The sequence below is a fragment of the Narcine bancroftii genome, chromosome 5, assembly GCF_036971445.1.
Source record: "Narcine bancroftii isolate sNarBan1 chromosome 5, sNarBan1.hap1, whole genome shotgun sequence".
Taxonomy (NCBI): domain Eukaryota; kingdom Metazoa; phylum Chordata; class Chondrichthyes; order Torpediniformes; family Narcinidae; genus Narcine; species Narcine bancroftii.
Genome location: NC_091473.1, coordinates 122,026,484 through 122,041,009, shown reverse-complemented (window position 1 = coordinate 122,041,009; position 14,526 = coordinate 122,026,484). Strand labels below are relative to the sequence as shown.

Below are 14,526 nucleotides of genomic sequence, written 5' to 3'. Positions count from 1 at the left end.
CCGGTCCCGACCATTTTGGAAAATCGGAGTTGTACGGTATGTGAGTTTAGCAATGTAAATAAGATTAGAGAATACAATCAATTGGGAAACTAAGTATGAGCAGCGAATGGATGTATTGCGGATAAAATTTGTAGAACCTGAGTCAAAGATTCTTTTAGTTGAAACCTACTGAGAATACCTTTCAGTTTAGCCATGGGGAATATTTGTGTTGCATCAGTGCATTATCCTTACCTTGGCTCAAGGAAATTTACAGGTCAGCACATTCCTTTTCTATCAATTAAAATTATTACCTTGATACAATGTAAATTACGCCTGATCAGATAACAAGATGAGCATTTTAGAAGAGATGCATCCAATGAAAATGTTTGTGTTATTGGGTTAGTGAAAGGTTAAAGGATCCTTTGTAGACCTTTTGGAAATTCTAAATGTCCATTAGCTAATCCAGAAAATCCAAAATTAAAAACCCCAAATCAATAAGGAAATAATATTTGTGTAAATTTGAAGCTAGGGTGTGAGCCACATATTCAAGTCAAGATAACTCGGCATCATTTGTATATTTCTCATTTTGAATATTCATTTTCCTTTAGAGATAAACTTCCAATACATGTGGTGGTGGATCCAATTTTGTCTTCTATCCTAAGACCACATCAAAGAGAGGTGGGTTTAGGAATGTGTGTCATCTAAAACTGTTAAGTTCATTTTTTGGGGTTAGGGTTATGATCTTCTATTTTCACTAACATTCTTAAATGTGTGCAAATCCTCAAATCAGACCAACCAGACAGAATTAAATGGTTGAACTGACTTAAGAGGTGCCACCTTCCTATTCATCCCCTTTCACCCTCAGATATTTTTGGTGAAGGCCAGGTGGGAGTGGGTATGAGATCAGAAAGGAATATATGGTGTTTTTTTCATTTCAAATTGCCAACTAGTTTAAAGAGGCACAAGAATTATGGATGCTGGGAGAATCTTCAGTGAACAAAGAGAAGCTGGGGGCCCTCAGTCAATCAGGCAGCATCCATGGAGAGAAAAGGTCAGTCAACTTTACGGGTCAGAAAGCATTATCCAGGCCAGTGGGAAGAGGATATGGCAAGCATAAAACAGTGAGGGGGAGGGAGGTGGAAATAGATGAAGGGCTGGGGGAGGGTGAAAGAATGCTGGACAGAAGGTGGTGGGTAAAGTGGAGAGGTGAATAAGGGGAGATCATGGGTGAAGGGGTTGGAAGGAAAAGGAAAGCATGAGAGAAAGGCGAGGAGGAAACAGTGGAACTGGATAGGGGTAGAAAAAATGATGTTCATGTAATTGGGTTTAAGACTATCCAGGAGGAATAAGATGCATTGTTCCTCAAATTTGTGTTTAGCCTTGCCCTGACAATGGATGATGTCAAGGACATCAAAAATTGAGTTCTTGATCTTCAATACAGTCATTCTTTCTTTGTAGAGAGAAGTACAAATAAAGGACTTCGATGCAAGTTGATCATGTTTATAACATTGAACATGGTGCCAGATATAATTAGAGAGTTTGTGTCCAATCTATCCACTTAGTCAGAAGACTGGTGAGCAGAGGCAATTATTCCAGTTTAAACTTTTTTTAAAATCTGAATGCTTCACTTTTCCTCCATACCGTAATTTAAAACAAAGTCAAGGAATAACGATCTTCAAAATTCTTATTGATGGAATTTGTTATTTGGTGCCAGTGGGTGCAAAACTACAATGTGACTGGCACTATATATTTTCCCTCCATATGGAGGAAGTATATGGCTTCTGTTAGTGTTTTCAACTAGACCTGATTAAGATATGTTTAAAATCATGAATGTAAATTTGTATCCTTCCATAGGATCTGCTTAATTTCTTTTGTCTACATCTATCTTTTTAGGGTGTGAAATTCATGTGGGACTGTGTGACAGGCCGGCGTATTATGAACAGCTATGGCTGTATTATGGCTGATGAAATGGGATTGGGGAAGACTTTGCAGTGTATATCTCTAATGTGGACTCTCTTGCGACAAAGCCCAGAAGCCAAGCCAGAGATTGAAAAAGTAATCGTTGTGACTCCATCCAGTTTGGTGAAAAACTGGTATAATGAGGTGGAGAAGTGGCTGGCAGGCAAGTTACAATCACAGGCTATTGATGGAGGAACTAAGTCAGAGATTGACAAGAAACTAGGTAAGTATTGAAACAGTTTGTTAAACTGTTTTTATTTTCTTCCTTGTTGCATGCTCGTTCTCAGAATCCAAAGATTTATAATTTTAAAGCGTTATCCCATTGTTTGAACAGATAATCTCAGTTGACATTCCAGTTTGGTATTTAGACTTTGCTCTCTTTCAGAGGAAGTGTTAAGTTTTGATGACAAAGTTGATTTTTTTTTTTTGCAAAACTTGGGAATATTGAGGTCAAATTGGCCAAAAATTTGGATAGAGAAAATTCTATCATGTAGCTTTGAAGCATTTATTTTTGGCTAAATGTAAGGAGGATTGCTATCAATGGACATCTACTTTTGTCTACTGTCTTAAAATGCAGATATGTCAAAATTTCAACATTAAAAATGTTAAGTTCCCCGGTGAAGTCACTCCTTTACTTCGTACCAATGTGCTCAGACTGTTTAGAGAGTTTGCTTGGGCAGGCTTTTTTTTCTATACAATGCTGTTGATTTCTGCTCAGTCATGTGGGCAAATAATCCAAGCTTAACTTGGATTGGTCCCGACACTTGATCTGTTGCATGTGAAATTGAGCCTTTCGGAAATTAAAGATTCCATGAGTCTTTATGAAGAGAGCAGGAGACTCTTCCTAATTGCTTGCCATTTATTTAATGGCCAGAGGAAGAGGGTGCTCAGAGTAAGACGGTACTTGTAGAGATGAAGAGGAATGAAGCTGATGAGTTCAAATACTTCAATGCAAATGTTAAGCTTGTGGTGGAGGAAAATCGAGCAAGATGCAGGTGTTCAGACCAGATGTGGGATGAAGTACAAGGGGCACAGATTTAAGCCTCTTTTAGGTGTTCAGAAGAAGATTAGGTGCCTGCAGGTGCAGCTAGAGGAGTTCAGCTGGGACGTTTAGCTGGCCACGGAATGGACGGCTTTCTGGCACCTAAAGGTGCCAGCTGACTGCTAGCCACTTTTCAACGAAAGGCGGCTACTCGGGACATTTGCTAGTCCCGCCCACGCTGTCCTCGCGTCATAGCAGCGTGTTGATGTGCTTCCTTCCGAATTCTACAGATAATTTTGTCCCCCTCTCCAAAAAAATGTATTAAACAGGTACCCCATCCCGCCAAATTATATAAACTTTTCACATTTCTATTTTTCACAATCTTCAGTTTATCTAGTACCCATCTGTCCGGGGTCCGGGGACCGAGCTTCACAATATTGCCTGCAGTAGAGAATTGTTGTTTTTTGCGTTTGGTTAAAGTGACACGATCTTGCTCCTGTACCACATTGAACCCTCGACTGATGTATTTTTCTAAGGTGAGGGCAATGATTGTGTGGTCGAGGTAAATTGGAGTCATCTCTCACACTTAGCGATAAATGCTGGTGCCCATGAAATTACTTTGCTTTTATTTGTGCCTTGTCTCTGAACATCTGATTTCTCATCCACCTTAATGGTTCTTAAACGCTAATTAAAATGCCTAACAGAACAACAGCTGTATTGTTCAACAAAAGGGTAAATATATTTAGAGTCATGTGGATTCAGCATCAATTTAGTCTGTTTGACACGTAGTCTGTGTATTTGGCTTGAGTTGAAGTCTTTATCGACTTTGAGAGCGAGCTCCTCAGAAAGAGAAAGTCGGAAACAATGGATCTCTGCAGGGAAAGTTGTTAGTCACTGGCTCTCTGCCTACCTTTCAGTAGGAATTACTAGCTCATTCTCTCCCAGCTCCAGACTACAGTAATCCACTCCAATGACTTCTGCCTTTTGTGTGTTTATAGAACATGTCTCAACCATCTCAAAGCTACAATTACAATAGGATGTCATGACTTTAACCTTAACACCACTTCCTTTAATTAACCTTCAGGGTGCATTAAGGTTAGGGTCCAGAATGATGACTGAATGTCAGTGCTATTCTGACGCGTCGATTTGTGGAACGGCCTTATCTATTCTAATGTATGTGAGTTGGTTTCATATTAAAGTGCTTTATTGAATACTAAGTGGAGTGGCTGGAGGACTCGAGTCCCTTCTCTCTGCATAACCTTAGTGTTTTGGTTTATGTATCTGTGTAAACAGAATTGTTGGGTTAATGTAATAATTTAACCATATTACCATCACATAGACATTGCCCCTTTAATTCCCAGTCCCTCGAGTTTCATTCGTCGGGCTGTAACTGGGAGGACCATAGTTAGTGCGTTCCTTGGTGCCGTTCCTAGCCCATGTTAAAGCCGCAGAGGTGAGTCTGTCTGGTTCTTGGAGTGAATTCAACCCGAGACGAATGAGGAAGTTAACCTGACCGGGGGAACAAATCCCGAGGCAGAGCTGTCAAAGGTCTATCGATTTAAAAAAAAAAAAAAAAAAAAAAGAGGCTTAGGGACACAGTGAGTGTTGTAACTTTAAGGCGAGAAGGTCCATCGAATCGCAGTTATCTGCTGTAGCCCGTCGATCACGACTTGGGGATGTGTTGCGGCCATCAGTTCTCATCACATTCCCAGTTCTCCTGGAGTCCGGCACAGCTCGGGAAACCTACGCGCCTCATGTCCGCGGTGCACATTGTTGAACACAAGTGTGGTGTCAGCGTGAGGAACGGGGCTGGGCAACGGCAGCTGAACCAGGGCCATTTGGGGGTGCTGTGATCCGAGCTGCCCTCCCTAACCAGCGGCGGTTGACGGACAAAGGAAATTCGTTACCGAGTACGTCAAACCGCAATCCTGCTTCCACTTCAGATAGCTGAAGGTGCTGGGTGATGAAGCTCACACAGTCGATAGCTGATGACGTCACTGCGACGTTATCAGCCCGCCCCCCTGGCAGCCTGGGCTGCTTTCAGCTGCCACAGACTGATACTCAAAGTAGGATTTTATACCTCCTGGAGGAGGGTTCGGTAAGTAGACTTCCTGACCTGCTTTTGCGGTTTCAGATGGCCACCTGACAGCCGCACAGGGGTATAATGTGTGGCTTTACAGTTGGATATGGTGGCCATCTGAAAGCAACTTTAGATTCTTTGAAATTTCACTGGCACCAATTATAAAATATTTAAACAACATAATATTAAAGGAAAAATGTTTGTAATAAATCACAGTTTTGATAATGTTACTCCTTTGTAAATTGTTGCTTTAAATAGAAACTCATGGTTCTGAAATTTTTTTTCCTTTTCACCTTTTTCCTCTCTACACAGCTACATTTATGAGCCAACATGGATGGCGGATTCCAACTCCAATCCTAATAATTTCTTATGAGACATTCCGATTACACGCTAATGTACTTTGCACAGGTCCTGTTGGTTTAGTCATCTGTGATGAGGTAGAGTGTCATATAATTTGTTGCAGCATTCTTGCGTTTTAACCACATTGCATCTGTTTTTAAGTTTATTTGCCATAAAATACTGTGTACAGTGAGAAAGTGAACAGTCCAACAGTTTCATCTCAAGCATTACATGCGGCTATGTAAAGAGCACAATTTACAGAGAACAGGAATACAGTGAGAAGAAAGATTATTTAGCACCAAGCAAGGGTGAGAGCATTGTCATGAAGTTTATTCAGGAGACTGATGGCTTCAAGGAAGAAACTGTCCATAAGACCATGTGAGCCTTCTTCCCGATGGTAGAAGAAAGTGTGTCTGGTATGTGAGGTAGATGGAATCCATGGAAGGGTGGGAAGTTTTCATTGTTCTGAGCTACATTCACTACCTTCTGGAGCTTATTTCGATCTTGAGCAGAACAGCTTGCATTCCATGCTGGAATGCATCCAGCAAGTATGGTTTCAATGGTGCTCCTCTAGAAGCTGTTCTGAGAAGGGGGGACATGCAGATTTTCCTTGGTATTCTAAGAAAGTAGACACATTGGTGCACTTTCTTGACCATTGTGTCCCAGGTCAAATCTTTAGAGAGAGATTTCCTAAGAACTTGAAGCAACGTTTTTTTTCCACTTCAACACCATTAATATTGTCATGGGTGTGGATTCTACTGCTTCTCTGAAGTTAATGATAATTTCCTTTGTCTCGTTAACGTAATATTTACACCGTGCCACTATACTTTCAATGTCTTTCCAGTATTTCGTCTCATTATTATTAGATACCCAGCCCATGACTGTGTTGTTGTTGGCAAATTTGAAACAGTATTTAGCTATAATATCATGGTTGAAGAGGAAGTGTAGTTTTATATTTGCGTTAATTAACTCTCTCAGCATACATTTTCCCTGCCAGATCTCCTAATTAAACAAGATTGCAAGATAATGGAACTAAGTGATTTGTTTCTTTTAAATTCATCCATCTTAATTAATGCCTTTACTCACAGATCACACTCTTTGACCACTGATGATCACTTATGCCATACTGCAAAACAGCCTAGATTTATTATGAATGTGCAATATTTGGATTTTTCCATATTAGAAGGGCAGATGTACACAATTATATTGATTCTAAGGAACTTGAGATTTTGACTTGTTTATATCTGCTATATGGATTACCTGGATCCTTTGTAAGGCTAATTTAGAAGCTGCTTTGATGGAAAGTGTACTCTATACTTGTTTGAAAGGAACATTTCACCTTTGACCTGCATGACATTTTAGTTTCTATATATCTGCAAGTTTTCAAAATTAAATGTCATTTTATGATTTACAATAAAATATGAAGTGAAGGCTTTCCAAAGCTGCTCTGACATTCTTCTTTAAATAGGGTCATAGGCTAAAGAATTCAGACAATCAGACATATCAGGCACTAAACAAACTGAATGCCAAGCGTCGTGTGCTGATTTCAGGAACACCAATTCAGAATGACCTCCTTGAATATTTCAGCCTTGTCCATTTTGTTAATTCCGGTATACTTGGTAAGTATTTTTATTTGTTTTGTGATTTGCACTAGTCTATTTGATATTGAACTCTTGCAAGCATTTAGCAGACTTTTAACTAGGAGTTAAAAATGAATGATTGTACTTTGTTTATATTAAAAAAAAATCCTGTTCTTAACATGATGAGAGTTAAATATTGCAAAAATAATTAGTACTAAATATTCAGCATAAGGCTTTTGCACCTTGGCTTACAAAGGTTAATTGTTCAAATTTTCACAAGGGACTGTGCAAGAATTTAAAAAACGATTTGAACTGCCCATCTTGAAGGGCCGTGATGCAGATGCGAATGAAAATGAAAGACTGTGCGGTGAGGAGAAACTAAAAGAATTGATCAGCGTCGTAAATAGGTAAAACAACACGTATTTAAGAAAATGAGTCCTTGGCAAAGGAATCACTGGAGTAATGTTGAAGACCACCTGTATCTTTTTGCATTGGCACTCAGGGTGTGAATGGCACTAGCAACACATTTTCAGCCCATTCCTATATGCTCTAAGGAGATGATGAAGGAGATTGAGTTCAAATCAAGGTCGCCACACGGGTTGATAGGATAGTTAAGAAGGCCTATGGGATGCTGGGCTTCGTTAATAGGGGGGGATTGGGTTCAGGAGTAGCGAGGTCATGTTACAACTCTACAAATCTGGTAAGACCACACTTAGAGTATTGTGTTCCATTCTGTTCACCTCATTATAGGAAGGATGTGGAAACTATGGAGAGGGTGAAGAAGAGATTTACCAGGATGTTGCCTGGATTGGAAAACCAGTCTTATGAGGCAAGATTAACAGAGTTAGGACTTTTCTCTCTTTGGAGCATAGAAGAATGAGAGGAGACTTAATAGAGGTCTACAAGATTATGAGAGGCATAGATAGGGTGCCAGCCAGCACTTGTTTCCTAAAGCAGGAATAGCAAACACCAGAGGACATATGTACAAACTTGAGGGAAGGAAATTTAGGGGAGACATCAGGGGTAATTTTTTTTTTAAACAAAGAGTGGTGAGTGTCTGGAATGTCTTGCCAGGGATGGTGGTGGAGGCTGAAACATTAGGGGCATTTAAGAAACCCTTAGGCACATAGATGAAAGAAAAATAGAGAGTTACAGGGTAGAGTGGGTTTAGTACTATTTTTCTTTAAGGAACATATGGGTTGGCACAACTGGGGGTCGAAGGGCCTGTACTGTGCTGTAGTCTAATATGCTCTATGATGATCGGGAATACTCCTGGTGACAGTGCTTTCAAACTGCTGTTAGGGAATTACAAAACTGATGAAAAGGAATCCAAATTTGAATGTTCTTTGTCTTGGAAGAAATCTTTGACATTTTGACAGGCATTATTGCTGCTCTTTCTCATTCATGACGTGACACCCTGGCACAGAAATTAATGTTGCTGCCTCATACCTCCAGGGACAGAGTTTAAACCTGAAGTTGGTTGCTGTCTGAGTTGAGTTTGGACATATTCTCAACGGCTATGTTGGTTTCTTCTGTTGTACTCTGGAATCCTCCATCATCCCAAAAACGTTTTGAGCATATATGAGAGAGAATAAGTTGCTTGTGTATCAGGAAATGGGACTGGTGGGATTGTTTCTGGAACCAGTAAAGACCCAATGGGCCCCCTGATTTCCTCCTATATCATTAAAACTATAAGAAAAGAAATGATGGGTCACAGATTAATTTATGGGTATAATATTATGATGAGCCCTGACTTTGTACTTTGTCCTCAATACTTTGACCTCAATGTTGTATTAATTTATCACAGTAGAATTCATTTTTGTTGGATAAAATAATGGCTTCTGATGTTGGATGTTGTAAATGTAACCTGCCCAGAGCTATCAAAAATAAGCATCAGAATGAAATAATTATTTGAGGAATGTATTTAGTTTTAAACTAAATTTATTTCTACATCTTTGCTTAAAATTTCATAGCAGATGGTTTTGTTTGTTTGATTTACTGACCAAATCCTATAATTTCAGATGTTTGATTAGAAGAACATCAGATATTCTCTCCAAATACCTCCCAGTGAAGATTGAACAGATTGTCTGTTGCAGGTAATAGTTGTTTGTTTTGTTAGTCTATCTGATCCAGATCCATTAATGGAATGGATGCCAACATGTACTGTAAGAGATTCTCCTTGATAACTGTTGATTTATACTTTGTAGTGAGTCAACAAAATAGCAAGTTAAATACCGGGTGGAGAGATAAAGAGAAGTGGTGAATACAGGCTCACTTTTGACATTTAAGAAGAATTTGGACAGGTACATGGATGGGAGGGCTATGGACTGGATGTCAATCAGCAACACTATGGACCAAAATGGTTTGGCACAGACTAGAAGGGCCAAAGTTGCCTGTTTCTGTGCTGTAACACTCTATAGTTCTATGTACCTTAAGCCCCAGGGATACAAATGGGTAATTACTACTCTGCCTTCAGTTCTTCTGCTCATTCTTAGTAAAGAAGATACAGTTATGGAATCATCAAAAAGTAACAACAGGGAAGGAGGCTTTCGGCAATTGTATGTGTGCTGGTTGAAAACCGATAACCCACTTTATCCTGACTTCCATTACAATCCAAAGAAGATTGTGGCTCTTCAAATGTATGTCTAAATTTGATGAGGATTTCTTCCTTTGCCATCCTTCTTATTAATGTTCATGCTCCCGAGCACTCTCTCTTTCCTTTTAGCCCTCTAACCAATTACTTTACATCTTTGCTCCCTCATACTTGACTCCTCTGTAATGAGAAATGTGTCCTTTTCCTCTATTCTCTGTCTGGGAGCCTCATTGTATACACTTCAATTTGGTCAGTCCCTCAGTTCCAAAAGAAGCTATTCCAGTTTATGCAATCTTTCTTTACAGTGACAACGTTCTTGACCTTGCTCTGTCTTTGTTTAGCACAATTACATTTCCCAGCATTGGTCTGACCAGAATTGTATGTATTATTCAAACTGGAAGTACAGTAGTTCAGCGGTTAAATTACAGGATTAAAACCCTAGAGATTTAAGTTCAAATCCCAAATCCAGCATGATATCCAGAAGAGAATTAATTAGTATTGACTTCCAAACTGTTGTAAACACTCATCTGATTCACTGATATTTATTAGGAGAGGAAATCTCAGCCTTGTCTAGTCTGGTCTAAAGGTGACTTGAAATGCTCCAATGTGGTTTACTAGTGGCTTATCAAGCCACAGCTCTTAGAACGCTTCCACCAGCGTGTCTCCGCTCCATCCTCAACATTCATTGGAGCGCTTTCATCCCTAACGTCGAAGTACTCGAGATGGCAGAGGCCGACAGCATCGAGTCCACGCTGCTGAAGATCCAGCTGCGCTGGGTGGGTCACGTCTCCAGAATGGAGGACCATCGCCTTCCCAAGATCGTGTTATATGGCGAGCTCTCCACTGGCCACCGTGACAGAGGTGCACCAAAGAAGAGGTACAAGGACTGCCTAAAGAAAGCTCTTGGTGCTTGCCACATTGACCACCGCCAGTGGGCTGATCTCGCCTCAAACCGTGCATCTTGGCGCCTCACAGTTCGGCGGGTAGCAACCTCCTTTGAAGAAGACCGCAGAGCCCACCTCACTGACAAAAGGCAAAGGAGGAAAAACCCAACACCCAACCCCAACCCACCAATTTTACCCTGCAACCGCTGCAACCGTGTCTGCCTGTCCCGCATCGGACTTGTCAGCCACAAACGAGCCTGCAGCTGACGTGGACATTTACCCCCTCCATAAATCTTCGTCCGCGAAGCCAAGCCAAAGGGAATCAAGGAACTTGGCAATAAACCCTGGCTTGATGACTACATTAACTTGTGTTATAGCCAGTCCTAGCATCACATGCCTGCTGTCAATTTCTATGCCTCAACTAATAGACCTTTTTAATTGGTTGGATTTGTCCTACAATTAAGAATTTACAAATATGTACTTTATGGTCCCTCTTGTATAGCTCTATTCAATGACCTCCTTATTCTTGATTTCCTTGTTTCACCTCCCCAAATGCATCACCTCCTACTCTCCTGGATTTATATCTCATTTACTTTTTCTCTGATTGTTTCTGTCATTTTGAAGTTTCCTCCTCGTTATCTAACCAAATGGTGAATTTTTGTATGATCTGTGACTGTCTTTATTATGTCCCGTACCTTTCGGAATAAATAAATTTTTTAAAACGTGCTGCCAAAAGTTGGGATGAGGCCTATTTTTGTGAAGTTGTGAGATGAGTTGCGGCTTATTGTCCATCCTGGTTTTCGTGAAAAAGTTGAACAGCATCAGGTCTTGCTGTCTAATGTAATCTTTATTTTCTACTGGTAGGTGAACACAACTATGGAGCTGATAAGATGTAACTTTGTACAACAATTACAGTACATTTGATCATGAATCAGATCAATAATTTATATTTGGAAAATACTTTTGGTGGCAGATAAAATTAATTTAGTGATTTCAGTTCTGCAAGTACAACTCGTACATATCGTAATAGAGGCACCTTTGGTTGTTAATGATCTCTCTTATCAATCACCGTCCTATTGGTTTTGCTCTGCAAAATTTGTGCAGAAAAAAACCAATCACAGTAACTTTGTTCTATACCTAGCCTCTAGGCACAGCAGAAGAGTAAAATAAGTTGAGACCAATTATCTATTTTTTGTATAGTGTTATCTATTGTCTAATCATATTAGACTTGTTTCTTTTCAGACTCACTCCTCTGCAGTTAGAGTTGTACAAATTGTTTTTGAAACAAGTTAAACCAGCATTAGAAGTGGAACAATCTCACAATGGCAAGATAAGCATTTCCTCCCTGTCTTCAATTACTTCACTAAAAAAACTTTGTAACCGTGAGTAGTAAAATTTTTAGAGTTGGATTCAATATTTTTCTATCTTGTCTCATTCGAGTTTCAATTTTGTACATCAGTTCATTGGTGTGATACTATTAGGAAATGTCTCTGTACTTTTCATTGAAGAACCAAAGTTTTAAAGAGTTAAAGTTTTAAGTAGCTCCTATAACACTTATAATTTTGATTTTTGTGGCAGAAAGGCAAAACTAATATAGAGATCAAGTTTCATTTTGAGGGAAGTCGGATATCAATTTGGGTATGGATAGATGGCATGCAGAAGTTTGGCGTTGTATTCCACTTGAGAAAATTACTTACAATTTAAGAGTTAAAATTACTTTTTGTGAGATATGGAGCCCATATTTACAAACTGTTGGTATAGGAAAGAGAAGTACTGGTGCTGTGGTTTTCTTGTCTTTTTCTTTTTTCTCTTTTTAGTTTGTGGAAGGTTGGAGGAGGGTTGGGGGATTTGGAGGAGGTTTTTTTTCTTACATATAAAATACCATGTGTATTTGGATTAAGTTTGAAATATTGCGATATGTTGTTAAGTGGTTTTATATTAAATAAAATTATAAAAATATTTTAATTTCGAGGTTAAGAATTTTGATTTCAGTGCATGAAGATGCAGCAAAAGCTAATTGGAAGGTGTACTCGAAGCTTGACATGAATGTGAATTTGGAGACACACTGATCATTTGAAGAGAAGGGCATTTATTCAAATGACACTTTTCAGGATATATGTATATATCAAAGCTTTGTGGCTGTTCAAATACTTTCAAATGTTGAGGGAAAGACATCAGCCCATATGTATACAGCAAGATTCCACCAACAAGCAAAGTATTTGCATTTTGAAAGTGATTAGTAACATGAGGAATTTTTTTTCCCAGTTTGAGGCATTGAATTTTAGTGTAGCTCTATTTTTATAAATTTGTGTACAAAAAATGCAGTTAAGTTTTTGATTAAGAAATACATATTAGCAGGGAATGTTTGCAGAATTCTCTACTCTTTTACTGACTTTTCTGCAAGACACCATCTCTTGCAATGTAGTATTGATTTAGTGTTGCACAGATGCACTTGTGTTGTCTTGACTTCAAGTTCCTTGAGTGGAATTTTAATCTACAACATTTGATATGAATGCAAGAGTTCTTCCAAATGAGTTGCACCTGAAATCAAATGTTAATAAACTGAAATTGAGTTACTCTTCTTTTGCAATTGAAAGAAATAAGATTTAATTCTTCTACTGAAGGCCTGTAAACATTTCAGACAATTAATGAGTTTCTGTGGGCATGCTAGAATAAAGTTGCCATTAGCGTTGCTCAAAAATCTGATTATTGAGCAGATAGAAACATTCACAATTGCTACCGTAATTGTGTTCTGCTATTGGGAATTGTCACATTGCTGAATATAATGAAGGAAATGTAAAAAATTTATCTTGTGGCAGCCAGTTGTAATAAAAATGCCTGGAGAAAGTCTACATTAAAAGTTGGTGGAATTCAAACTCTTCAAATAAAATTGGATAGAAATCAAGATATAATATTTTTAACACAATGAATGAATTAGATCAAAAGTAAATAATTATTTGAGAAAGTTTGCTATTTCTGTTTCTCCTGATTATTTATTATCTAGATCCGGCATTGATCTATGAGAAGTGTGTAGAAGGTGATGAAGGATTTCGGGGAACATTTGATCTCTTTCCATCAGGATACAGTACAAAATCAGTGGCACCACAGTTATCTGGTAAAGCTTCAAGTTAATAAGTGTTAATCTTGGGAAAATTGCTAATTCAAAGTTGTTTTCCCCTCTTTTAGTCCTTTCTATTGATCATGGTGTAACCTGCAAATGTTCAATTGGAGTCTAAAGTTGTTCACGTATCTTTGTGGCTGGTTATCATTTATTGTCTAGAAATGTCACCTGGTGGAGCTATATGTAGCTGCAATGAATTTGTAGAAGCCAATCAAATATTGTTCAGTATATTTGTTCCATTTAATGTTGCATTAGACAGCAACATGCAAATTAGCGGTCACTAGCTGGATTTCATATTGTTTTGGCCCTTTCTCAGTTGCTGCTACATGAATTGAAACAAATTTGTTATCAAGTTGTGTTTTGTTAAACTCTTCAAATATTTGAGCAAAGCTGTGAGAAGCCCTTCCATTTTTTTTTTCATCTAATTTTTCAACTTGTCAGAATTGCTGTTGTGAGACTATTTGTTATATTAACCTCAGAAAAATGCTACCATTCCCACTGGGGGCCACAACACAATCAAGTAAAAGTCTTCTTTTCACCTTGTGCAACATAATTATTGTTAGTAGAGAGGTATGGAAGAAACCAACTAAACTTGACTGCTTCACAGGGGTGAAGGGGTCCATAAACTTTGAGCAGAGTCCTGGGGGGACAGCATAGCCAAAAAAATGTTGACAAAGGCTGGTCTATAGGAAGGATGACTTCATGGGTAGTATTTTAATTAATAAAGAGTTTCATCCTTGTGGTTCCTATTTTAATTCTCTCAACAAATTTGGTTGAGTAATGTGCAATTAGAGAATTCTTTTTCTTATTATGACACAGGAGGAGACCATTGGATCCAGGTTTGCTCTGAGCAAAGCAATAAATATTTTAACATAGTGTAGCTAGCTGGTCAGTTTACCTATCTCGGCTGCACCATTTCATCAGATGCAAGGATCGACAATGAGATAGACAACAGACTCGCCAAGGCAAATAGCACCTTTGGAAGACTACACAAAAGAGTCTGGAAAAA

General features: G+C 38.8%; 1 protein-coding gene across 2 annotated transcripts in view; it reads left to right on the top strand.

Moving 5' to 3' along the window:
- rad54l (RAD54 like) overlaps positions 1-14,526 on the top strand; it is a 36,062-nt gene that overhangs the window by 10,314 nt on the left and 11,222 nt on the right. The window contains exons 6-13 of one of the 2 annotated variants that reach the window (XM_069938953.1): positions 588-657; positions 1,873-2,161; positions 5,313-5,437; positions 6,808-6,958; positions 7,200-7,326; positions 8,941-9,015; positions 11,639-11,778; positions 13,401-13,511. In XM_069938953.1, coding sequence (XP_069795054.1) covers positions 588-657; positions 1,873-2,161; positions 5,313-5,437; positions 6,808-6,958; positions 7,200-7,326; positions 8,941-9,015; positions 11,639-11,778; positions 13,401-13,511 — 1,088 coding nt within the window. Of the gene's footprint in view, positions 1-587; positions 658-1,465; positions 1,553-1,872; positions 2,162-5,312; positions 5,438-6,807; positions 6,959-7,199; positions 7,327-8,940; positions 9,016-11,638; positions 11,779-13,400; positions 13,512-14,526 lie in introns of those variants that run through there. The other variant, XM_069938954.1, reaches the window with a different exon arrangement.